Source organism: Phoenix dactylifera, chromosome 1, assembly GCF_009389715.1.
Source record: "Phoenix dactylifera cultivar Barhee BC4 chromosome 1, palm_55x_up_171113_PBpolish2nd_filt_p, whole genome shotgun sequence".
Lineage (NCBI taxonomy): Eukaryota > Viridiplantae > Streptophyta > Magnoliopsida > Arecales > Arecaceae > Phoenix > Phoenix dactylifera.
In genome coordinates this window covers 18,522,020-18,548,995 of record NC_052392.1, presented here as the reverse complement: position 1 = coordinate 18,548,995, position 26,976 = coordinate 18,522,020, and the positions used below count along the sequence as shown (strand labels likewise).

The 26,976-nt window shown below is 38.0% G+C and overlaps 1 protein-coding gene across 12 annotated transcripts; it reads left to right on the top strand.

Annotated features, from left to right (window-relative positions):
• The first annotated feature begins 1,717 nt into the window (after positions 1 to 1,717).
• Positions 1,718 to 23,533, top strand: LOC120103918. Of its 12 annotated transcripts, none has more exons than XR_005512741.1 (5): positions 1,732 to 2,213; positions 2,337 to 2,435; positions 4,596 to 4,670; positions 9,427 to 9,511; positions 23,042 to 23,533. XR_005512741.1 is itself a non-coding variant. In XM_039128732.1 (4 exons), the coding sequence occupies exons 1-4, from the start codon at positions 1,987 to 1,989 to the stop codon at positions 23,324 to 23,326; spliced, it is 660 nt and encodes a 219-aa protein (XP_038984660.1). In that variant the 5' UTR covers positions 1,718 to 1,986; the 3' UTR covers positions 23,327 to 23,526. The 12 variants fall into 12 exon arrangements, 6 of the variants coding, with proteins under 6 accessions (XP_038984660.1, XP_038984654.1, XP_038984673.1 ...); XR_005512739.1 differs by lacking the exon at positions 23,042 to 23,533 and adding an exon at positions 17,735 to 17,775 and having other exon boundaries at positions 1,733 to 2,213; XR_005512737.1 differs by lacking the exon at positions 23,042 to 23,533 and adding an exon at positions 9,675 to 10,087 and having other exon boundaries at positions 1,733 to 2,213.
• Positions 23,534 to 26,976: the final 3,443 nt, after the last annotated feature.

Here is a 26,976-nt window from a genome sequence, read left to right as displayed (position 1 = left end):
AAAAACAGCAGAAGAGTGATCTTGATCTAACATCAGTACCAAGGAGGATGAAGATAATAGAGACGACAAGGAAGATGGTGTACCAAGTCATCTGATTCGAGCTTCTTGAATCCATGGGTGCATTTTTTTCCTGGAGACCGGCCCCTACCGGCCACGCTCAATGGTGGTGAGCTTTTTGTCAGAAGTCCCTCCCAGATTCGAAACATGTGGGTGTCGTTTAAATGTGGGGATCAGATGCCCCCCGCTTGGTCTGTCTGGTGGTGCTGAGGTGACATACTCACATATGGCGCAACTTACGGATCGGAAAGGGTATGAGTAAATGGATGGCCATCCTGTCTACCCGAACATTTCTTGATGGAAGGGGGGCCCAATGGAGGCTGCTACGCGGGTGGGGTTTCTCACCTCTCCACTCCCCCCCTCCTTGTGCATCGATCCAATGGTCGTGGATGAGATAATGGAGGTTTCTGGATCCTCTGAAGGGCTTGTTTTAGGAGTGGCTGAGGGCTGTTTTTAAAAGGAGTTTGCTAACGGTCAAAAAGGGCGGGAACGTGAGACAGGATGTTGGGTTAAAGGTTTGGTCCTGCCCAACAGTATTTTTCTGGAGGCATTTTAGTCCTATACTTAGTATTATCTATTCTGGAAGTATATCATATGACCTAAATTACCACCTTCTATCCCCAGGTACGGTTATATGTATTACTGTTGGAAATGATTTATGTTCTTTTTTCCATATTTATCTCCTGCATTTTACTGATAAACCGTCACTTTTTTTTGTGTTTAGTAATGAAATTCTCTAAAAAAATATTGCATTCTTATTAATTTGTTCATTGAAGTAGTCAACTTGTTTTTAGCTTGGCTGATTGGCGTTGCTCTCAACTTAGGTAGCTCCAAGATTCATTCTCTAATGGTAGCCATCACTCCCATATATCTGTAACAACAACAACTACTATTACTATTTTGTATTATAACTTATTTTTTAATTGCATTCTAAATAAATTGCATAAAATAAATAAATAATACGTGGGTTAATAATTAACATTCTTCTTATTTAGGCTTGTTTTTGAGAGAGGTTCAAGATTTAAATGTTGACAGTGGTACATTACACCTATATTGTTGAATAAGTTGTAGAAAGTAAATAATAAATATTGTTTTATTGACAGGAGTAGAAGATAGCAGCAATATATATATATATATATATATATATATATATATATATATATATATATATATATATATATATATATATATATATATATATATATATATATATATTATTATGGTCATCCCTAGATATGGCATAGTTGTTTGTTATACTTGGTCGAATTTTTTACTCATCTATATATATATATATATATATATTATATATATTTATAAATTATAAATATTATGGTCATCCCTAGATATGGCATAGTTGTTTGTTATACTTGGTCGAATTTTTTACTCATCTTCCATTGAGTTTGAACGGAGTCAGGACAAGTGCAGACATAAATTGGAAACTTACATCTAAATCTATCGCAAGGGGTTGAATTTCACATTTTCCCCCCCCCTTAAATTTGAACTATTCTCGGCAGCGCCACTGCCGGAACGAGTCCAAGCTCAAGGGTTAAATATAGTCGGTGATATGTGATAGTTCATTCCTCAAGTTTGAACTAGTTCCGGCATTGGATTATTTCTAAGGATCCCCTGAAGTCTTCGTATTAAATTGCAGTCCCTAAAATTTTGGCAGAACGGAAGTCCCCTTTTATATACGTCCTCCCCTGCTCTTAAGAGAGAGGGGCTGAGGGAGGGAGCTCGACGAGTAAAGAGTTTCCGTTTCCTTTCCCGATTCCTAGGGTATTCCACCGACTCCAATCGCGGTTCCCATGGCGGAGGTGATGGACATTACCGCTGAAACCCTACGTCGCCGCCGGGACCGGAGAGGAGGGATAGCTCAGCCGGAACCCTCCACCGCCAAAAATAAGGGATCGTGGCTCAAGGGAGTGGCGGATGACCACTACGACTCGAGGAACCGTCCGCCGCCGACGCCGCCTCTCGGATCATCGAGGATCGAGTGCCTCCGGCGGAGCCCACCCCGTTACGGCAACCGTGACCGTCGGCGCTCCCCCTCGCCGGTTACCACCGCCGGGGACGATCAAGCGGTCAAGAAGGGATGATGGTGGGTATGATAGGCGCCGTGGTAGTCCGGTGAGGGGTTTACGGTCAGAAGATCGAAGGTGAGTCGAGAACTACGGTGTAATACATCAAGTATCGCGTTTCCAAGAACTCAGTTCTTGGGGGTGATTCTGAAACCAATTTTGTAGATAAATTTTCTCATCGTTCTGTCCGTTTGCTGCTAGGAATGACTATGACGAAACTAGTTTAAAAAAGACTGCACGGTCTGCGGGTGCGTCGTTCATGAGGTGGTTCTTGAAACAAATTCTTTGTTATTCTTTGTGGTATGTTTTGGTTATCTGTGAGGCTACTCTACTGTATTACTTGCTTGTTCTTTTTCAAATTCCAACGGAGTCCTGTTTCTCCTCCATCCAGTTGCGCTTCTGTTCTTAGTATGCTAATTGCCTTTGTCTTGTGTTATGCTTTCGGAATTGCATGTCTTTGTTCGATCAAATTTCAACATATTAGGCATTTTTGTTTATATTCTTCAGCATCTGGTGCATGATTGTTTAGGTTTCCTGGTTCCGTCAAGCACGCAAGTTTGAATGTAGTTTCTTGGTTAGCTTATTGACTTAGCATAGTGTCAAATGCACCTTTCTTGTTGGCCTATACTTTTTAAATTGGTCGGTGTGAAAGGTGGATCAATTGGTTTAAGAATATGGCTATATCTGAAAAGACAAAAAACAAATCTAGAAACCTAATGGTGTTTGGCAGTTAAATCTTGACAAAATTGTGTCTATATGTGTTTGTAGGGACGTCAGTATGTCAAATTGAACACATAACCATATCCATTTATATTAGCTATATCTATATTTGGTTGCAACTGGGTATAGATATTGCATTGGATTGGATATAAATAATTCTATTTATGTCTCTAGAAGGTTATGATGATTTTTGAGAATAAGAAGATTATGACAATTGAAAGCTTCTATTTGTGATATCATTTCAGACCTGTATAGCCCTTTCAAAGGTTTAATTTTAACCGCCCAAGATGGCTTTATGATATTAGCAAATGGATTCTTAAAGTAACTACTTTCTTATTGTTTATCTTTTTTCTTTTCCTGTCCATTTCCCCTCTTTGACGGAACACTTGCTGTGCCGTTGTCATCTTTATACAAGCCATCTTTTTCAGCTTTCTTATACTTTCTTCAGCTTCATCTTTTTTTCATGCTAATAGTGCAAAATATTTGCTTCATGGCATTTTAACATGTGTTAGTTTTTATTTTCTTAATTATGTTACTACTAGATCTGTTTTCCTTTTTTTCAATTTAATTGACAAGCTTATCGGACTTTGTTGATGGCTCAAGCATGAAAAAGTTTGCTCTTTGCCATGGCTTATATAGTTCAATCATTGCCCTCATTCCTTAATATTGTGTATCTTAACATTTTTCTTGTTTAAGTGGTTACCATTTTTTTTAGTTTGTTGTGTTAGTATATTGTTTTCTCTTGTTTCCTCTCTTTTTTCTTTTCATTTTTGAACGTCTTTCCCTGTCTACACTCATTGCATGCCCTGACTAGAGCCTTTTGTTCCCTTGTAAACTTCACGTTAATAGATTCTACTAGCCTGAAGCTGAAGAGGTTGCTTTATGTGCTGAAAAAGGGCACGATGTGCATTCCTCTTTCAGCCATTTTATCTTGCGTGCATCACCACATTCTGGCCTTGTAGCAAGGAAGGAGCCAGGGGTCATTATGTGGGGCAGTTGCCATTTCTATAAAATTTTAACTGTCTTCTATTATATACATCATGTGCTTTATAATTATAATAGGAGCACTTATTTTTATAACTTTAGAAATTAGAATACATTGATCTAGTAGGAAGTGTATCCACTTTCTATTTTATATGTTGCAGCTGTGTTCTTTTAATACTTGATATATTTCTGAGCAGATCATACTTATGCATCAGCAGGAAAAAAATCTTATGCATCCATGGAAAAAAGGAATATTTGACCTTAAAAAACCCAAATTTTGATATTGGCTTCTTTTATCTCTTTCCTCCTTTTAAAATGCTGAAGTTTAAATTTAGGATTTCCTGAGTCAATAAGTCAATTAACTGAGTCAAATTTTGAGGAGATTAGAGTCATTTGGATCACAATGCTTCGGTGAAAATGCATCTACTAGCCTTGTTTATGTTGAATCTCCTTAAACCATTCTAGGTTTATTCTAAATTTATTTGTGAGGAATCTGTTGTTCTGCATGATAGTGAAGTCCAGGATTTCTGCATGCTTTAATCAGTTTGCTAAGCTTTTGAATGTTTTTGGTTCTTCTCAATTAGATCTGTGGAGTTTATATCTTGTTAGTTATTTGGAGAGTTTACATCTTGTGAGTTTTTAGGACAAAGTTTTCCAAAGATATAGGATTTGCTTAACATATTATGTAATGAGATCGTGTTGCATTCCATTTGAGATTGTTTCTGCATCAGCATGTTGTAACATTAATTCTTCCAGGAAGGCTTGATGCCATACAAGTGATTTCATCCAAGAACTTGAGGATGATATACTGCCAGCTGAAGTAGAGAATAGGTAATTAATATTGAGAATTTTCTTAATCTTAACAAAATGCATGAGTATTACAGATGATATTAGCCATCATATTCATGCACTTGAGCTCGATAATGGTGATTTGGTTCCTTGGTTATTGAGCATTTGATAGGAACTTCAGCTTTATTGGTTGTTAGTTCAAGCATTTTTCTGACTTTGTAGGTACTCAAAATACAGATTGGATACATTTGCAACCCAAAGCATGCTTATTTTCAGGCTTATAAGGAGATTGTTACAATTTGCTTTCCACTTCTTTTTTTCATTCTTCTTTTCAGAATGTCATTTCGTTTTAATTAGTACTCTGGGCCGGTGTAGGTGAAAGATAAATATCATCCAGCTAATTTGCGGATGGTTATGGAATGGTAAGCTGTTGGCAGGCATAGTCGATGAGAATAGATAGACTAAATGCTGAAGAAATATTGGATTTGAGAAGTGGCATTAATCATTGCCACCTTGATGGTGCGTGCACACAGGCACAGGGGCAAAATTTCATATGAAATCAAATGTTTATTTGGATTTCTCCTATTTCTTTAACAATTTTTCAGTTGCTTTACTCAGTTATACCTACTTCAACATAGTAGCCCATCTTATATTTGCTGCATTTACATTATACAGAAGGAAAGGGCATGCTAGGACTGCTGCAAAGAAATTTTTCTTTACTTAGAGGTGGAACTTCGGACCTGCAAGATGTTTATCACAGCCTATGCTTGTACGTGCACATTTAATGTCTAGCCTTGTTGGGGAAAAAATGGACCACCCCACAAATACAATCAGAGCACGCGAATCCGACGACAGGCATGACCCCGATAAGCATGATCTCGGCATGCACGACTTCGGCAGGCATGACCTCAGAAGGCCGAGCTCAGAAAACCAACTTCATAAGGCCGAGCTTATAAGGCCGAGCGCGAAACGCCCACATAAAGAAGGGAGCATCAAATCCTCCATATTCGGAATCAAATCCCGCAGTCTTCGCCACCACAGCTGTCAAAATTTGAATAACTACTATCTCAACCGATTGCCTGCTAATTTGAACGCCTGTGCCATCTAAGGTAACCTATTTAATCCGAGATATGCGCAATCGCAATCAAGGGTGAGTAACCGTCACACCCCCTCCTATAAAGAGGGGGAACGCTGGCGAGGCAGGGCGCTTCCTCCAAAAAGAGGGACTTTCTCCATTACCTCCCCGGCCATTACTTTTCTCCATTACCTCTCTCCATTACTTCTCTCTATTAATTTTTTTTTCTAACTTAAGCATCGGAGGGCCGGCGCCGGAACCCTCGGCCACAGGCTTCTTGCAGGTCCGCCGAAGACAGCCATCCGCCGCCGCACCACCAGCCGGAGCTCCTCCTCCTCAGTCCACGGTCATTCCCGGGTCCAATTTCCAGCAACAGTTGGCGCTAGAGGAAGGGCCCGAGTCGTGATCATGAGACTAAGGAGCAGTGGAGTCTCTTATACCTTCCGGCATCATGCACCAAGTTCTGGACGCTCAGTCCAGAATCCACCACCAAGACCTCCGGCAGATCAAGTTCTACAAGTCCAACCCGAGCAGTTCGACGCGCTGGTGCAACAAAGTCCAAACGCTAGCCACTGCAGTCCAAAGTCTGCAACAAGTGGAGGCCCCTCCTGTGCCTCCTCCACGGGTTTACGTTAAGCGGAGGAAGAAACTTTCTCCCGAGCCATCTCGAATCAGGCACGGCTCCCGCTGCAACGACGTGGGACGTGGGGGGAACCAGTGAGAAGTAGTAGCCCGAGTCTCATATCAACAAGTTGGAGGGGAAGAGAAATAAAAAATGAGATCTGAAGGGAAAAGAGTAGGAAAGTTATGAAGTTTTAAAATGGGATTGTAAGCCTCTGTGGCAAAGGGTACAGTGTCTGTAACAGAGGACCCACCAGATTCTTCCCATTAAATCCCATTGCCGTTCAAACTCTTCTCTTTTGTTCTGCGATCAGGACGAAGGCTACGTGTCCCCACTTCCCTCGTTCGGATCATCAAGGCCTGCAGCAAGTAAGAGACCAGCATGTACTCCCTCCTCATGGGTGTAAGTCCTCAGGACGGCGCTCAGTCGCCAGGCCAGGAAGGCCCTTTTTGGTAGCAGGACTAGATCCCGCATCGAAGGAACGAAACCATGCGGGGGCATGGTACCTACACGGACCCTCCCAGAGTGGACAATACCTCACGATGCAAGGCCGACCTTCGTTTTTCGTGACCTTAACGGCTGGTGCTTTCACTAAGAGCCGAGCTCAGAAGGCCAAGCTCGAAAACCGAGCTTAGAAGCATGAGCGCAGAACGCCTCCCCCAGAAGGTCGAGCTCAGAAGGCTGGTGCCGAGCTAAGTCCTGAGGGACTTCGAAGCTCGGAAGCCATCAAAATATCTCCAAAAGGTACAGGACGCCACTTTGGCTTTAAATAATTTCAATATTTTACCTATTTTCAGGTCGGAGAATGCAAAAGAAGACTTACGAGTATCTCTATCTCCAACGTTGCCCCGCTCTGAGTGGGGGCGCACGATCGCCAACGGATGAGGCCCGTCTCCTGTATGTATCTCCAATAATGCCCCGACCAAGCTCAGGATGCTCGACCAAGCTCGGGATAATCCGCTGAGTCGACCGCGAGCTAAGGTTTCCTCGACCTCGGGAACTACTCGATGACGCCCCGACCAAGCTTGGGATGCCCCGACCAAGCTCGGAACGCCATTTCGACACCATTCAACGCCCTTCGACGACATTCAACGCCTCCTACGACAACGCGCCCCGATCTGAGTAGGGGGCACCCTGCTGAGTTGACCACAAGCCAAAGAAGGCCGCTGAAGTCGACCTCGGAGCAGAGTCGCTTAGCTCGGCTTAAGGCCGTTAGCTTCGACTGCACGAGAGGTACATCCTACTTGGCACATACATCTCCATAGACATTTGGCTATATTATAGGACGATCGACGATTGGACTACTTCCTTCGCCCAAGCCAAAAAACAGCTCGAACTCGGAAGTTGGGGGATAGTGTTGGGGAAAAAATGGACCACCCCACAAATACAATTAGAGCACCCTAATCCGACGACAGGCGTGACCCCGGCAAGCATGATCTCGGCATGCACGACCTCAGCAGGCATGACCTCAGAAAGCCGAGCTCAGAAAAGCGACCTCATAAGGCCGAGCGCGGAACGCCCACATAAAGAAGGGAGCACCAAATCCTTCATATTCGGGATCAAATCCCGCAGTCTCTGCCACCACAGCTGTCAAAATTTGAATTCCTACTATTTCAACCGATTGCCAGCTAATTTGAACGCCCGTGCCATCTAATGTAACCTATTTAATCCGAGATATGCGCAATCACAATCAAGGATGAGTAACTGCCACACCCCCTCCTATAAAGAGGGGGGAACGCTGGCGAGGCAGGGGGCTTCCTCCTCTTTCCTCCAAAAAGAGGGACTTTCTCCATTACCTCCCCGGCCATTACTTTTCTCTCTTACCTCTCTCCATTACTTCTCTCTATTAAAAACCTCCCTCTGACTTAAGCATCGGAGGGCCGGCGCCGGAACCCCGGCCACAGGCTTCTTGCAGGTCCGCCGGAGACAGTCGTCCGCCGCCGCACCACCAGCCGGAGCTTCTCCTCGGTTTGCGGTCACCTCCGGGTCCAATTTCCAGCAACAAGCCTCAACTTCTTTTGATGTTTGATATGTAGTAGGCCTGGCCAAACAGCTTTATCATTTGCATTGATTATTGATTTGAACTCTGAGGATGAACCAGATGCTGATGGTGAAAGAAAAGGATACTGCAGGGATCCAGAAAAGGAAAATAATCTGCTTTTCTGCTGTCCCCAAAGCTTACCCAATTAATTCCGAACCTTTGGCAAATTCAAGAAGGCACTGTGCAGACTCTGTAGGAAGCTCTTTCATGATCCTGAATTTGTTCGTAAATATCAGCTTAAACGCCCCAACCTTGTGATGGAGCTGACCTCGATGATTTATGAGGATGTGCATTTGCATTTTAAAAACTATATAAAGTATGTCTTTATAACTTCTTTCTGCCTCTTTAAATAAACAAAATGCTGAAGCCTTTAGAGGATCACATGAATGCATATATTTGTCTCTTCATTGCAGCGATGTAGATGTTCCTGGTGGAACACCTCTCATGCAGCAGTCTGCTTCTGCTGGATTCTTATTGTTAAAAGGGACACTTTTATTTGCATCAAAAAGAAAAGTAACTGTCATGCATGCACTACTTTTGATGCCACAAACATAATCTGGTCTTTGCTTGCATGAAATGTTATAATTGAATATCTGCTCTTGCAATTGGTCACCTTCTGTTTCACATCACATGCATATGCTTGTATCTGGATAAAAGCATGATTGCAGCTCTTTGTGGCTTTTACTGCATGGATGAAACAGCTTTTGCACTCATGAAGTTGCCTTCTACTTTATACGCGATGCATATGTTTGAATTCACATAATAGAAGTTTATTTTGCTATATCAATCATCATTTTAAAGTACTAGAGTGATTCCACATATGCTTTGGAGGTCAGGAGAGTACAGAAACGGAAAGTTGCAATCTTGATTCATCCTTAGCTTTTGCTTTATAGCCTTATAATGGTATACTTTTATTGATTCAGTGCCTGGTTTATATGGATCTTTTATAACTTTTTCCTGCTTGCGCCTGTTTTATTTGGATCTTTATTTATCCTTCTGCTTAGGTATTTATTATTATACGTTCTTCTGCTTATGCATTTATCTTCATAAATGGTGTCAGGAAAGGTGCAGCATGTGGAGGAATGAAATTGCGTGGTTATGTTTGCCATGGCCATGATTCAACATCAGTTGCAGTTATGACACAGGTGATCGCTGTTCACAATAACAGAAAGATTTACTTTATCTTTAGAATGTCTCTCCTCTAGAAGAGGGATATAAATAAATAAATAAATAAATAGAGATAATCATTCGAACTTATTTGCTTACAAGTTGAATACTGACATTTTTCATGATATGTTAATGCTGAAGTTATCTTTTTTACCTCGAAACTGCTAAATGTTATGCGGGATGGTGCTGCCGTTACTTGGTCTTCTTATTGCTGGAGCATCCTTAGTGGCGGTTGGTACAACAGGAATTGCTACTGATGAGCCTGTCAGTTCCATCATAGCTGGTAGTTTACCTGGAATGGGATGATGTCCTTGTATCTTGATATTTACTTTCTTATCCAAATTACTTAATTTTACATGCTTCCAATCAGGGAAAAAATTCCTATAAAAATTATCAATTTGGCTAGAAAATATAGAATTTAGGAAGCAATTACCTGCAAAATAATAAGTACTTAATGAGTTCTTAAGCCTGATTATCCTGAAGAATCATAAGCATATGCAATTCAATGATGAAAAGGCTTGAACTTCGAAATAAAATTTGAAATTAACCTTGTACAAAGTATCTTTTTTGTTTTATTTAAGCCTTATATTTTCTCTTTGAAGAAAAGAAGATGAAACTTTCTGGAGACAGATAGGAAATCCTATAATTTGGTGATGAACAGAAAAACTTTAAGTATGCAGTGATTCTAGCTAGTATCCATTAGAAGCTTTCTTGTTTTTTTTTTTTTCCTTTTGTGGTCAATATCCTCATTGATGGAAATTTGGACCGTGGAAGCAATCTTGATGAATTAGTGGTTTTTCTTCCCCAGTGACATGACTAAAGGTCAACTCTAAAGGGCCTTCCAGCTTGTTCTTGTATTCATATAAGACAGCATTGCAATGAACCATGTCTAGTAATGGGACAACAATGGAAATTTTGGGGGAAAACTGACATGTTCAAGAAGGTAGTAGTAACTTAGCTTTATTGTTATTTATTCATGTACTATCCCCTGCACTAGAACAAGTCATTAGACACATTCGTAAAGGTGGAGCAATGATGGATAGTTTGAATACTGTTGTGCTGGCTTATGTTGATGTGCATCAATGGTTGTCATAAATCAGGAATTAATCATTTCTAGAACCATACTTTCATCAGAAGAAAGTTGCGAAATGTAAAAGGATAAAAAATTAGAAAGGGTTTTAAAATAGATTAACCCTGGAAATTGTTAAAATTGTTTCTTTTAATATTAATAAGGTATTGTGATTTTTCTTTTTCTTTTTTTGTAGAGGGGGGGGGGGGGGGGGGGGGGGAGCTGGGGTAAAAATATGTGAACAATAGAGAAGAAGTGGATTAACTTACTGTTTCCACATTGAAGCTTCTAGGAGAACTTTGAAACCTAACTACTATAAAGTCCTTCCTACTAAAACTTGAAGTTTAATGTTACAATTAATGGTACATTTTTTTGTTATCTATTAATTTGTGAAAAGCCTCTCCGGAATGGTACATTGGGTAGATAAAATATCTGTTTTGTCATCACAAAGGTGTTCTTTTAAAAGGTTTGCTGATTTTAACTGGTCATGGACTTGCAGTGCATCATTTAACATGGTAGATGAACAATATGTAAGAACTACCACATAAAATTTATTTCATTTTATAATGAGTTTAAAAATCAAATGTTGATTCATTGTTCAAAAGGAAACATTTTACACCTTGTTTTGATGTTACACACGTCTAGCATGCATTACCTTGTTTATTTCATTTTATTATTATAGCTCTTTATTACATTTATTTCAAAATCTAGAATTATATTATTAAAAGTCATTAATTAACTATTCAAACATAGGGCTAAATCTCTTGAAACTTGTATTTGCAGAACAAATTAAGCAAACAAAACTTCATAAATGGCTTTTTTTGATGATCATAGTTCAATCAAACCCAAAAATTTTAGTGGGTCTTCTTTTTAAAGGTGTCAAAGCGAAGTAAAATATTGGGTAACCACATTAGGGTTGATCTCTAGCATAGAATTTTCTGATCCTAGACTGTCATCTGGATCAACCTCTCAACTCTCACCTTGTCCTCAAATTCTGGATCACCTGGCTCTCACTCTAAAACCCATGAAGAAATTGAGTTCTATTGGCGCCAAAGGATCTTGCTAATTCTCCATATGATGTATGTCTTTCAACCAAATCGGTTAAGAAGCTTTGGGGTGCTTTTGAAATGGAATATGGATTGGATGATGTCGGTCTTGATCGGTTCAACGTATCCAAATTCCGTAAATATGTTATGGTGGATTCTAAATCTATTAGTATCTAAATTTATGAATTTCAAGATCTTCTTAGAAAGGCTGAACGGATAGGTTGTAAATTCTCCGAAAATTATAGAGTTCAAGCTTTGGTTGATTCTCTCCCTCTATCTTGGTCGAGTTTTTCTCGTAAGTTAAGTCATAAGCAAGGTGACTTAACCCTATCAGAAGTTATAGACTCAATCAAGATCGAAGAAGAGCATCGATTTAAATATAAGCCTAAATCCGATTTTGGACCCAAGATAAATTTGATTAAATTAAATCATATCTATTTCAAACCTTGAGGAAAATTTTGTAAAAAAAGAAAAAAGCCTAGAATTCTTCAAACCTAAAACCCAGAATTCTTCAAACCTTGTCTCTTCCTCCAAACTTCTTGGAAGCCATAACCATCTGAATTAGAAGCTAAAAGGCACATCTGCTTTGTGTGCAAGCAGACAACTCATATGCCGAAGGACTGCTACTATAGTAAGACTAAACCATGGAAGAAAGGATCACCTAAATCTCAATTGAATATATTTGAAAATGGTTTTGGATCTTCTTTCAGGTTAGAAAGTCAAAATCCTATGGCACTCCTTATCTATTCTTCTTGTGGCTGGTGGCTTGTTTCTGGAGCTAATGTACATATTTGTTTTGATTGTCCCGGGTTCTCCACCTTTTAGGAATCAAGTGGAGGAGATGTAATGCTTGGATCGACTCCTCAGCACAAGTGTTAGGAAAAAGGACGAGTGGACCTCAAGATGACATTTAGGAAAACTTTAATCCTTTATGAAGTGTTGTTCGTCCCTAGTGTTAGGAGGAACCTCATCAGTAGATCTCTTCTTGTATCTAGAGACTATAATATTACATTAGATTCTAATAATCTTATGATCATTTGTAATAATGAGTTTGTTAGAAAAAGCTTTGTATCTGAAAGTCTATTCAAATTAAGTGCAATTCCTAAAGATTCTAATAAAGATCTTTCTTTTATTCTAAATTTTGAATCTTCTAATATTTGGCATAGTAGGCTTGGTCATATGAATTTTGATCGGATCCATCACATGACTAACTTAAATTTGATCCCTAAGATTCATGATCAAATGTGAAATATGTGTTCAAGCCAAAAGTACTCAAAAATCTTTCAAATCTGTTAATAGAAGTTCTAACCTTCTTGATTTTATTCAAAGTGATGTGTGTAACTTTACCAAAATTCCAACTCAAGGAGGAAATCGTTACTTTGTAACATTCATTGATGATTTCTCTCGGTATTGTTACGTATATCCAATCAAATCTAAAATTGAAGTCTTAGATAAATTTAAAATCTATAAGGCTGAAACTGGAACCCAAATTGAAAAAAATCTTTAAAAGATTTAGGTCTGATCGAGGTGGAGGATATACGTTCAATGAAATGGCCCTATTCTGTCAAGAGCATGAGATCATTCATGAGGTTACTCCTCCCCACAGTCGAACAGTGTAGTAGAACGAAAGAACCACACGCTAATGGACATGGTTAATTTAATATTAATCAGTTTGTGTGCATCCGAGAACTTGTGGGGGAAGCTTTTTTAGCAGCCTGTTACATTCTAAATAGAATGCCTTTTAAGAATAGTAACAAGACATCTTTTGAACTCAAAAGGGTAGAACTTCTAAATTAGATTACGAAGTATGGGGGTGCCTAGCTAAAGCAAGTAAATCTGAACCTAAGAAAAAAAATGGCCCTAAAACTATAGATACAATCTTTGTAGGGTATTTCTTGGATAGTAGTACAAATAGATTTCTTATAATAAATTCTGAAATTAGTGACATCTTTAATAACACTCTCATCGAGGCTAGAGATGCTGTTTATTTTAAAAATGATTTTTCTTTTAAAAACCAAATAACTAATGAAATTCAATTTGATCTATCATCTAACCCTAGCCTTGTTGAATCAAAGATTTCTTGTGATTCTAGAAAGAGGAAGAGGTCTTAACTCTGATCATGGACCTTCTGAACCTAGAAGGAGCACAAGGACTAGAAAAGAAAGGGACTTTAGTGAAGGTTTCTTTACTTTTCTAGTTGAAGGTGAACCTTCCACATTTGCAGAGGCAACGTCATCACCTGACAACTCTTTTTGGAAGGAAGCCATCAACTCTGAATTCAACTCAATTATCCAAAATCAGACATGGATCATAACTGATCTTCCTCCAGGTGGTAAACTATTAGGTTATAATGGGTATTCCGTAGGAAGCTTAGACCTGGTGGATCACTAGAAAAATATAAGGCTAAATTAATGTCTAAGGGGTATAACCAAAAACAGAGTTTATATTATTTTGATACCTATTCTCCTATAGATAGAATCCCTATCCTTAGAACCCTTATTGTTGTTGCTTCTATTCATAAGTTGATCATTCATCAAATGGATGTGAAGATTGCGTTCCTAAATGGAGATCTACATGGAACATCTTGAAGGATTTTTTATAAAGGTGCAAGAAAATAAAGTTTGCAAACTTGTTAAGTTCCTATATGGTCTAAAATAGGCACCTAAACAATGACAGAAAAAATTTGATAAAATCAAACTTTTCTTTGGTTTCTCCATCAATGATCATGACAACTGTGTCTATTCCAAAATCATCGATGATGATTGTGTGATCCTTTATTTATATGTCGATGGTATTCTGATCTTTGGAATGTCTCTTAAAATCATATCTGAGATCAATAATTCTTTTCAAATGACTTTCACATGAAAGACTTAGATAAAGCTGATATCATCCTAGGGATAAAACTGATTAGATCCCGTAAAGGGCTATCTCTCTCTCTCTCTTGCTCATTCTATCAAGAAAATAATTCAAAATTTTGGTTACTCTAAACAAAAATCTGTATCTACTCCTTATAATTCAAATGTCATCTTAAAAAGAATTTAGGTGAACCAGTTGATCAAATCAAATACTCTCAAATCATAAGTTTTTTTTTGTATGTGGCAAACATGACAAGACCTAATACTGCCTATGTTGTAGGAAGACTAAGTAGATATACTCAAAATCCAGATCAATCTCATTAGTTAGTTGTTGAAAAGGTATTTCGATATCTTAAGCAAACCTTTGATATATCTCTTTTACACTGGATATCCTGAAGTAGTTGAGGGTTATAGTGATGCAAATTGGATTATTGATTCTCTTGTTCTTTAATCAACCATTGGATATCTCTTTCTTCTCGACGATACTGTCGTTACTTGGGGATCATCCGAGCAAACTACTATATCTCGAAGCACCATGGAGGCCGAGTTGGTTGCTTTAGATACCATTTGTGCTAGATTAAAAAGCTTATCTTAGAGCTACTTTTAGTCCCTAAGCCAGTTCTGGCTATATCTGTAATAACCCCAAAATTTTTTTTTTTATTTTTTTATATAAAAAAGGGATAGAATAGTCCTTTAAAATTGATATAAGGGGTAAAATTGGAAGGAATCAAAAGTTAATGGCATAATAGTAGATGCGTTGAAGTGTTAGGGGCAAAATGGGAAGGAATCAAAAGATAATGGCATAATTGCAGATATATCGAAGTGGCAAGGGCAAAATGGAAATTTAATAATATTAAACAAAGGGTGAATAGTGTTTTGATGTGATTTAATTAGAGGGTTGTGCTGTCGGTGGAATGAAACCGAGAGAGAGGGAGTCTCAGGCGTGAAACAGAGAGGAAAGAAAGAAAGAAAAAGAGAAGAAGAAGAAGAAAGAAGAAGAGGAAGGGGATTCGAGAGGGAAAGGGATCCCGGTTGCACTTCCAGCTGAAGGGAAAAGTGTAGATCTCCTCTCCTCTACGCAAGGACCTCGATTTCCAAAAAGAAAAAGGTAAATATCCATCTCTATCTAGTCTTTTGATGACATTAGGCTATACAAAGGGTGAATATAGTCTAGAGGGGTCGGATAAGGGTTGTAGAGGCGGTTAAAAGAGGAAGAATCGGATTTTGACAAATTTTTCCGGCACTACGGAAAAACTGTGTCGAAGTCCCAACTTCGGCGAATTATTTAGGGGGTCAAACGACCTCCGATAGCAATGCATGTTACCTCTTTGGAATCCCCTATGAGTGTAGAATGTTAGGTAAAAATTTCATCAAATTTGGAGTCTGGAAAGTGGATCAAACCCGAGATGAAGTAACCGGCTGTCGGTCCGGGTTACTGTTCATCCGGGTGGAAAATAAGGAATTTCATGCTATAATAGAGTATTAAGCCTAGATCAAGCTAAAAGGGAGCTTGTACTCATGCAAGGGAGTCCCTAATACACATAAATGGTGAGTTAATTAATAGAAAAAGAAAAAAGAAAAGAAAAGAAAAGATTTAGGGAACGGGGGAGTTGAATTAATTAAAGTCCCCTATATTATAATTGGCACGTAGATTATAGCCCTTGATACAAAACTAAATGTATTGTAAATGCATGTCACAGTTGGGCAAGAAGCTAGGGAACAAGAGGAAGAAGTTTCCCACTGCCTGCTGTAGATTTTTGGAGGCGTATCAGGGCTGTGCCGGATTGACAGGTGAGTGGGAGTCATGTACTTTGCACCATGAGCATCCTTAATTCATTTTCATGAATACCGCCAAGTGTGAATTGATTCCACTTGTGCATATTGATTGATATTGTAGTAGATTCCTCTATAATTTTGTTTCTCCATACTTGATTATCTTGTGCACGCATTTGAGGGAACATTGAGAGGAATTACGAGGGGTTGATGAGTAACCAAATTGATTCCGAATTGTGAAATAACTTCTTTTGTAAATTGATTTCATTTCCTCTATTTCAAAGACTTGTGAGTGGTAGCTTTGATTATACTCCTTTATGAGTAATTAAATTGAATCTGAATTGTGAAATGACTTCTTTTGTAAATTGATTTCATTTCCTCTATTTCAAAGACTTGTAGAGCCCTTCTCATGGTATATTGAGTTGCATTGTACTTCCGTGATTCCTCACTCCCAACCCTGATGTTAGTTATAATTGGGTCGTGGCCGAGTGAGTGGTAGTCTTGATTATGCTCCTTTTTAGTAGAGTATTGGAAGGGTGCATTATGTCATTTATGCATGGCTTGGCAGTATCTGCAGGACACCTATAGTCGATGGGGTTGAACATCGGCCTTTGTGCACATAGTAGCCTTCTGGGTGGGCGGAGCCCAGTCCCTTCCTAGGGGGGACACGGCCCTAGGCGTAGGATCGGCCGGTCCTACGACTTATATTCTGCTTGCCGCCGGGCATAGTAAGACCCCGCGAGGTGCAGTATGGCTTTCCGCGGATGTAGAATTTCCGCGAGGTGCCGTTTAGTATGTAGATGTGAGATGGATTTCTGTTCTGGATACTGGCCAGCATTTATATGATCAGTGTGGTGTCTTATCCTGCATATGCATGTGACAGTAGGGAGTTGTTGCTGGTTCGCCTTGGGCGTAAAACCCACCTCCCGATAGCTGTCTAGCATTTATGTTATCGGTATGGTGTCTTATCCTGCATATGCATGTGACAGTAGGGAGTTGTTGCTGGTTCGCCTAGGGCGTAAAACCCACCTCCCGATAGCTGTCTAGCATTTATGTTATCGGTATGGTGTCTTATCCTGCATATGCATGTGACAGTAGGGAGTTGTTGCTGGTTCGCCTGGGGCGTAAAACCCACCTCCCGACAGCTGTCTAGTGATGATTTCAGCATATTGACACCTGATTTGTATGTTCCAGCATTATGATCTGTTGAGCATATTCATGAGTAGCATATATGTTTACTTGATTATTCCATATATGCTTCAGATGAGTTGATATTGATTGTGGTGATATTGATGATTTACTCCATATTCTCTATGTTGAGATCATGTTCATCTTGTTGTTGCTCTTGAGATTTCATCTCGAGCCATGATTATATTTTGTCTCATGTGCATAGTACTCTCTACTCCACTCACTGAGTATTTATATACTCACTCCCCAGTTTGGTGTTTTTGATTGCAGGGCAGGTATTGTATAGAGAAGAGCAGGATTAGAGATTGCCTGCTAGCTGTGCCGCTCCATAGTATAGTATAGTATAATCTAGATAGAGGTTTATACATTTTGGTGTATTATAAACCTTCTGTTGTATATAGTGTATAGTTATAGTCATAGATCCTGTTGTGGATATGGGTTTGACCATGGATGGATTGGAGAGCAGGTATATATATATATGTGCAGATCAGTTGTATGCCTGTGATGATACATGTGTTGTCCAGGTTATATTGTGACGGATTATGTGATTGCTGCTCTGACAGGTAGTGTGTTGTATGTATTGAGATAATCCTGACAGATCACTATAGGAAAAGTGATCATTTTGTGCATGCATCATGCCAAATTTTTCAAGATTTATTGATGATTGATAGGTAGTAGGGTTCTACGCGGTGGCTGGTGGCCTTATGCCTACCCGCACCCTAGGATCGTCGTGGCGGCTCGCCGGGAATGGGGCGGGGGTCGTGACAATATCAATCCATTATAATAATAAGGCTATCATAGAACCGACAAATCAAAAGAATACTAATAAAAAGATGAACAAGCTTATCCGAATTCGTCATAAATATCATTTTCTTGGAATTTGTCAAGTTTGAGAAAAACTTGGCAAATCGATTAACCAAAAGTTGGTCTAGGAGTAGAGTCCTAGAATCATCGAGGGAGATGGAGCTTAAGCCCACTATATTATTGGAAAGGTTGAGTTGTACTCTTAATGAGTCCATGACAAGAATTCTGCAGGGTATTAGGTCACAAATATTTTTGGAGGACTCACCTATGTAAGAATTGTCGCATAGGCCATGATTAGGGGTTTGGGCTAATCCTAAAAAAATTCTCACGAAAAATCAATGTACTTCGCGCAAGGACTATACTGTATGTGTGATAAGTAGAAGTCTGTGTCAAATGACCTACTTCAAAGTCTAATCTACTATGGTTCCTTCAAATAGATACTATAACAACTATGTGTAACAAAAATATATATAAATATATTTCTAATTTGTTGCAAATATATATATAACATTATATATAACAATTACATATTTATAATTTAATTTTGACTCAAACTCAAGGCCAATTTACACATCTATGACCTTGTAATTTATTGTAGTCTATATTCTAGCCACGATGATGGTTTTGATAAACCTACATAATATTTTAAATATAATTTATCAAATTGCTATATTACACTTCAAGAGCAATTAAGATAGATAAACAAATTATATCTGCATGTGTTATTTTTATGATGCCTTCGAGAGCGTTGTACAACAGCAGAGGATGGTGGAATTGGTAGAAAGTTCGGATTCTAGAGTGAGCTGGTAGGTGAGAGAATTAAATATTCTTACTTAGGGGTGGCAAAATATGACCCAACCCACTAAGCCGACCCACATTCGATCCGTCATAAACAGGTTCGGATTTGACCTAAATAGGTTCGGGTCGTAAACAGGTTGACCCGTTTATCCTGTTTATTAATTGGGTCGGATACAGATTTTAGTTGTTGGACCCATATAACCCGTTTAACCTATAATATTAAATAATTTCCTAATCCGTATCCGGTATCTCTTACAAATCATGGCCACAGTGTTTTCCCCTTTGGCCTTTTGATTTCCTAATCCGTATCCGGTATCCCTCTCATCGTCACCGCTCGCATCCAGTCCCTGTTCATCATCACCTGCAAATCCGGTATCTCGATCGGTGCTCTCGTCGTCGTCGCTCGAATCTCTCCGAATTTCTTCTCTTTCTCATCGACGAGATAGGGTTTGGAGAATTAGGAAAATATAGGGTTTTTCGGGCATGAGGTTGGATGGATGAAGGATGCCGGAGCTCCGTAGCGGAGTGCGGAAGGGGCGAGCGCAGGCAAACCCGATAGTCCAAGTCGAGAGGCTGACCGTCGCCAGGAGGAGGGCTCAGCGATGGCGGCTCGGTGCGGCGCTGCAACGGCGGCACAGTGGCGGTCACGGCATATCTCGAGGCGGTGGTTCGACCGGTGAAGCTCCGACGGTGATGCTGCAAGGCGGAGGCCACGGGCGGTGCGAGGTGGCGGCTCGGGCGTAGCCGTGGCGAGGGAGGCTGATCGGGGAAGAAGATGAGCAAGATTTTTTTTTTCTCCTTTACGGCTTTACCCTCCCGCCTCTCTCTCTCTCTCTCTCTCTCTCTCTCTCTCGTCTTTTCCCCTCCCATCCCCCCAGCCCTCACCCTTTTCTTTCCTTAAACAGGTCGGTTCAGGTGACCTGTTTATTAAACAGGTCGGGTTCAGATTGTAATTCCTGATTTGTTTAATAAACAGGTCGAGTTCAGGTTTATAATTTTCTGATCAGACTTGTATTTGACCCGACTTGTTTATGCTTGACCCGACCTGATTGCCCCCCTTATTCTTATTAGTCCAATTTGATGAACAAATTTAGCAGGTAGTAACTAAAAAATGCCTCTAGTATATTTACAGTTTTACATGCAGGGCTCGTTTGGTTCACGGGAAGCATTTTTTCTCCTTGTAATATGATTCTTGAAAAGCAGATTCCTAAGAAGAGAATGTATGGAAAAGTACTTTTGGCATGTTTGGTTAACCATGGGAAAGTGAGATTTTCAGAGTGCTTATGTTTGGTTGACTATCCACTTTCCTCGGAAAGTTATGTGTAATTCCTATTATACCCTTAATAAAAATTAGGTCTTTAATGCCTCTTTAATGCTGAAGGGTTTTTTTAAGAAAAAATAAAATGGAGTGATTTCCAGCTCATGGAAAAGTAACTTTTTTATGTTTCTCATGGGAAATACTTTCTCATAAAATATATGGAATCATATTTCTATGAGAATACAAATTTTTCATCTCTCTCCTTTGAAAACTCCAACCAAATAAGAGGCATCTCATTATTTTTCCGTTGACCACACTTTCTTTCCTTCTTTTTTCGCGAACCAAACGAGCCCGCAATAAACTTTTGGGGAAGAAACCTGTCCTAGAAATGGGAGGTCCTTTTTTTCCACAAGTTTAAGATTATTCTATTGGGGTAGTGTGAGGCTGTCGACTGCAGAATGGGGTTTGGCCGCCCTGCTGGTGGAAGGTTGTGGGGACCAAACTCAAGCTAAGCAATGGCCTGGCTGCTGCTCCACCCACAATCCTGCTTAAACCATTTGAAGCCAGATGCATCCATTTGCACATTTGAACAATCTCTTACAAGCCAATGAGCCTTCACACCGTGTAGCATGGAAACCTAGATATGAGTCGATCAGTAGGTTTACCTAAAATGTGGTGTGTGAAAATTGTTGAAGAGGGATTGGACCCGGAGTGCATGGAAGAAGATTACGCCAAATATCTTGGTTATTCTATTGGGGGTGAAGTCTTCTCCCGCGGAAAATTTAGACTGAAATATCAATTAGAAGAACTTTCATCGTAATGGATCATAGCTGTTACTTTTGGAAATGGCTGTTACAAACAAAGTGGGAGTGCAGTAGCAACGACAATGACGTGTTTGAAAAATCCAGTTGGGTTTGGCTGGATATTTTTATTTGATTCATAGAGTGGGCAATCCATTGGAGTAGGCCGTATCAATCCAATACCTTTCTAGCTTAAATCCTCTGGAAGAAAAAAAAAATTATGAAGATATTTTTTTTTTAATTCATGGAGGCTAACAGGTCTATAGGTAGGATTTAAGCTAAGATTAGAATGGATTGTTAAAAGAATATGGGATGGATAGGCCAACAAATCTGATTCCTATAAAAAATTTAGCCCAATTTTACTGAATTTTTTATTTGATTCATAGAGTGGGCAATCCATTTGAGTAGGCCCGTATCAATCCAATACCTTTCTAGCTTAAAACCTGTGGAAGAAAAAAAAAATCTATGAAGATATTTTTTTATATTCCTACAGGCTAATAGGTCTACAGGTAGGATTTAAGCTAAGATTAGAATGAATTGTTAGAAGAATATGGGATGGGTAGGCCAACAAATCCGATTCTTATAAAAAAATCTAGCTCAATTCTACGGGATTTTCCAAGCACTCTTTTAAGAGCTGTCCAAGACCAAGAGATGGAATCAGACATTAGATTTGGAGCAACATGATAATTAGAGGTGAGATTTCTTTTCTCCTTTTTTTAAGTGTGTTTTCCAGAAGTTTTCCATGCTTACCATAAGGTTGCTTTTGAGTTCCAGCTTTTATTTTTATCTTGACATCATACATACATACTTCGGATCAAGTCAGACCGAAGTATTCTGCAGCCCATGTGTTCACAAGCTTTTAGAGTGTCATCCACGTTCGTTGGGAACCTTTTTATCGTGTAGTCGCAGAAATATTAGTTTACTACACAACTTGGTGGCATATAGAATATTCTTCCACGAATCCTTAGAGCTCTGCGGGCAAGCTATTGAGCGCATCCTCGTGGACATAGAGATATTACTTTACTACGCACCTCGCTGGCCTATAGAATATTCATTCCTCCACGAATCCTTAGAGCTGTGAGGGCTAGTCGTCAGACGGACTTGTTCCCTTATTCCAACTTTCACATTGTTCTCCTTTGTCGTGCTCCGGATGCAACTGCCTTTTCCCTTTACTTCTTTATTTCTATGCGACTACTCTTTCAACATTTTCTAGTTGATATTGGAGAAAGAGCAGCAACTTGTTGTTTTCGTAAGTGCAAGCGGACAGCCAACAAAGTCGGTCGCTTTTGATTTTTTTTTTAATTAGAACGCGCCTCATGCTCGGATCTCGAAGGGCGGGACACAATTGTCAACGTACAAGACGTGGACATTAGCACAGAAGGTAATTTATCCACTTTGAAATTTATATTTATTTATACTATTCTTTATATTAAAATAAAGAAGACAGATGAAACTTAAGCAAGAGTATATATGATAAGTCTTTTATTTATTAGCGCCAAACACTCGCAATAAGCTGGTCGCCATTTCTCGTAGTGAAATTGCGCAAGAACTTCCAGTGAGTAGCGTGGGAAATCGAGAGTTAGAGCATATGAAGAAATAGCAGCATGACATAATCAAATAGATGAGAGCGGATGAACGCGACCTAGCGATACTGTTTCTGTTTGTAAGCTCGGATTTGGTGACCCAATGAGTTCTATTTTGCATCTACCATCCGCCTCCTAGATATTAAATGCAATGTCGAAGTTTGGCTCGTGAATCATGCTTCTTCTCTATTACTTTAATTATATTTTCAGCTATTTCTGGTTTATTTTGCTTCTTCGTACCGATAAGTTTTGACTTGTAGCGTTGATGCCTAGCCTACAAACAATTCAAAATTCACTAGGGATTTGATTGCTGCCATATAAATTTTCCACGCAGAAATCTGGCATTCTTTGGACGTGGCCCAGCTTGAAAGTTGGGACGGGCGAGGCACCGACAGGCGACAGGACAACCCTCTCGTGGCGCCCACCTCCCGGTGCCCTCGAATACGGAGGCACAGGCCCTGCCGATTCCTGCCGTCCGATGAGCCGCGTGGCCGCTGGCCGATTAGAGGCTATCGGATTGACGGGTGGACGCGCGTGGATTATACGGCTGGAGACAGCGTCACGTGATCCCCACGCCCCGTACAGTGTCTTCCGCTTTCCGGATGCTGCCTGGCTTTGAAATCGTGAGCGGAATCCGATTTCCGCCGGCTGGTTTTAGAACAACCGGATGGGCCCGGTGTTAACATCGGCGTTCAATTTTATCAGATTACGAGGTGATTTGATAATTTTAAAAACAAAAAAATAATTATAAAGAAATAAATTTTATCATATTTGGTTGATAAAAAATTATTTAAGAAAATAATATCGAACAAAGATGGCTATATTTGGTCAGACATAATCTTATATAAAAATATTGCTTAATTTTTAACAATATTTCTAAATAAACAATTTAAATAATAATTTTTTTTCCATCCATTTGTTGATAATTTATGGTCTACTTACATAAACACTTTCAAAATTGGTTATTTTAAATATTAAAATATATTTACATGAGTTAATAAATATTTTTTAAATTAATTACATATATGTTAGAAAAATATTTCTTATTATAAATAAATTTTAGTATGTTTTGGTATATAAGTAAATATATGAATTATTAATAAATTCTTTGTTGGATTTATTGATTGATAATTAATTAATATATTAGTATATTAAATATATGATTATTTATAAATATTAATCAATATATTTGATATTTATTATACATTAATATAATATTAATATAATACATTAATATTAATTATATAATATAATTAATATAATATAAGTGAGGGTATTTTTGTCAAAAATGATAATTTCAAATTATCTCCACTTTATAATTCAGCATGAGAAAACAAATTCCACTTCCAGTGGTATTTGTTTTAACTTCTCCATCAAAAAAGTAAATATTGGATCCGCCATTTATTTTACCATCTATTTCATATACTTTTTTTACCAAATATGGTAATCTGCTATAAGATTTATTTTTTCATGTCAGACTACCTCTAACAAAATGGGCACTTTGCGGATTTGTAAATACTCTAACTACTTGCATTAATAGCCCTAAGTTTTAATGTGCATGAGAGATAACATATGCTTGATCATTTTTTGTGAAGCTACATTGGATTCATGGATCATAAAAGAAATGCACCTTGCTTCGGGGAAAACAAAAAAAGAGAGAAAGAAATAAAATTTTGAGCGAAACAATTGCATTGGCTTCATAAATGAATGCAAGATGCTTTTACCCTATATTTTGCAACCCTCTAGCCACCCATGCCAGACCTATGGTCCGGTAGCTGAGCAAGACAAGAAAACAAGAGTGTTTTTTTACTATTTACCCCTCTATTTACAAATTACAGGTGCTGGGATTCTTGGGTAGCGTATTCTTGAGGATTTGGCCAACATAATTTTTTTATGGATTGGAGATTTTTTCCCCGAGTGGAAATGCTGGTTCGAGTAACCAACCCCCCAGATATTTAGTATATAGTTGGAGCTCCCTACATAAGACTCCTTCCTAATCGAAGTGGAGAAAAAACAAAGAAGGGTTTTGAGTGAACCTGCATGTTGGTCTATTTTTAAATAATCTTTCATATACTGAATTGTGAAATCAAAATATAGGCCATTGTAGAGTTCGCACGAAAGTGGCTTCTGAATATTTTTAAAAAATCTTATAGAAAGCAAACTGTTTTTGATATATATTGATACATGATGTATATAGAAACCGAATTGTGAAGTCAAAAGATGGGCTACTGGAGAACTCTCATAACTAATAATTTTATTAGAGTTCTATATAGCTTCCCAAGCTTCAGATCCCGGGTCCCAGAAGGAGTAAGGATGCGTTCATTACAAATGCATATGGTTGCTTTCAGTTTCACCAATTCTAAATTAGAAAATCCAAAATCAGCTGCATGCGTTCCATCCACAGAGATGGATAGACATATACAGCTAGAGGCTAAGGCTTTGCTTAGGATTATTGTTGGCAGTAGAGCTTTTAGAGCTTTTAAAAATAAAGCTTTTAGAAAATAGAGCTTTTGAAAGTAGAATTTTTATAAAAATCTATTTATTGTTCGATATACATTTCTAAAATATTGTGAAGCTTATCGGATGCCTCCTGCCTGGTTTGCTCCGTGGAGTCGCTATCTAGTCTACCGGTTACTTAGATGGTGTTGGTGTGACGTACTCATACGTGAAGGGGTTGCCACGCAGGTAGGGCTCCTCACAGATGGGGAGAGTATAAGTAAAAAAGGTTTTACCTGCATCGAATATTCTCCAGTAGGAAGGGGGCCCAATGGGGGTTGCTATACGGGTGAGGTTCTCCAGACCCTCCTCTTCCCTTTTTCAAAGCAAAAAAAAAAAAAAATAATTATGAAGCTTTAGCATATGTTTGGTAACCAAGACGAGAAAGTTATAATAAAATGACAGTAAAGAATATTGCATGGTATTACATAGCAGAATATAATACAATAAAATACTACATATTATTACATATTAAAATATTATTATTTTGTATAATATTATTATAATATAGTATAATATAATATGATATAATAAGGTATTATTAACAGTATAATAGTATTTTTTCGATGAAAATTTGTAGTACATGACATGAGAGAAACCTACTACAATGTAATATAATATAATATAATATTATTATAATTATGACATAATATATAATATAATATTATATAATAATATTGCAATATAATATAACGATATGATATAATATAATGGATTAGAATCTAATCTAATAATAGATTATAATGGAATTGATTATATTTTAGTATAATAATATTATATTATTATTAAATATTATTATATTAGATTGTATTATTGTAATATAATGATATTATATTATTATAATATAAACATACAGAATTAATCATATAATATAATATCTTGTTATATTATTAAAAGTATATTATAATAATATATTATATTATGATAAAATAACTATTATTATTATATTATAATATTATGATATGTCGTATTATGCTTATAATATAATATAAGAATATATTATATTATAATTATGTATTACTACAATAATATAATATACTATTATAATGTAGAAATAAATTATAATATAACAAAATGTTTTAATTTATTATTATGCTATATTATATTTATAATATCATAATATATTATAATATGATATGATATAATATGAGATATAATCATGAGATTTGTTGATGGGCATTTTGGTTATCAGAAAAATTTTATTAATACCAAAACAGCTTTTCGATTTTTTATCAAACACTACTATTGTATCTAAAAATACTTTTGGAGGGTAGAAAGTACTTTCTAACCCACCAAAAACTTTGTCAAATGGAGCCTAAGTATCTCCCATCGAAACGACATTTTCCACATTCATAAAAGTCATATTTCTTCCTAAAAATACTTTATAATATTAGTATTATAGTCTTAGAAGTAACTCACATGCTTGTCACTCTCTAACTACAAATTTCCTATAGATGACATATTATTTGGCAGATAAAATCATTGATGATTACCAAAAGCTTCTAGTTCAAATTCTATCTTGATCAAAGTTATAGATTGGATTCCCTTTCAACCTCTACCACCTCAAAAAATCACCAAAAAACGAAAACAAAATATCTGCCCATTTTCCTCCAATTTTTTTTTCACCCTTGCGAGACTTCGAACTCAAAATGAGTTTATTTCCGCATTTCAAGCCAAGAAATGAAAATTCCAAATTTCAAAGTCCTCTCCAGTCTCTGTTTTTCAAAAAAGAAAAAAAAAAACTCAAATAAAAATTTCTCTCAGCTTCCCGTG

Excerpts from the sequence above, each read along its gene's own strand:
- LOC120103918 (XM_039128726.1), top strand. The coding sequence starts at position 1,987 with ATGACCACTACGACTCGAGGAACCGTCCGCCGCCGACGCCGCCTCTCG. Across the intron at positions 2,214-2,336 it reads TTACGGTCAGAAGATCGAAG|GAATGACTATGACGAAACTA; the intron begins GTGAGTCGAGAA and ends GTTTGCTGCTAG. Across the intron at positions 2,436-9,426 it reads ATTCTTTGTTATTCTTTGTG|GAAAGGTGCAGCATGTGGAG; the intron begins GTATGTTTTGGT and ends AAATGGTGTCAG.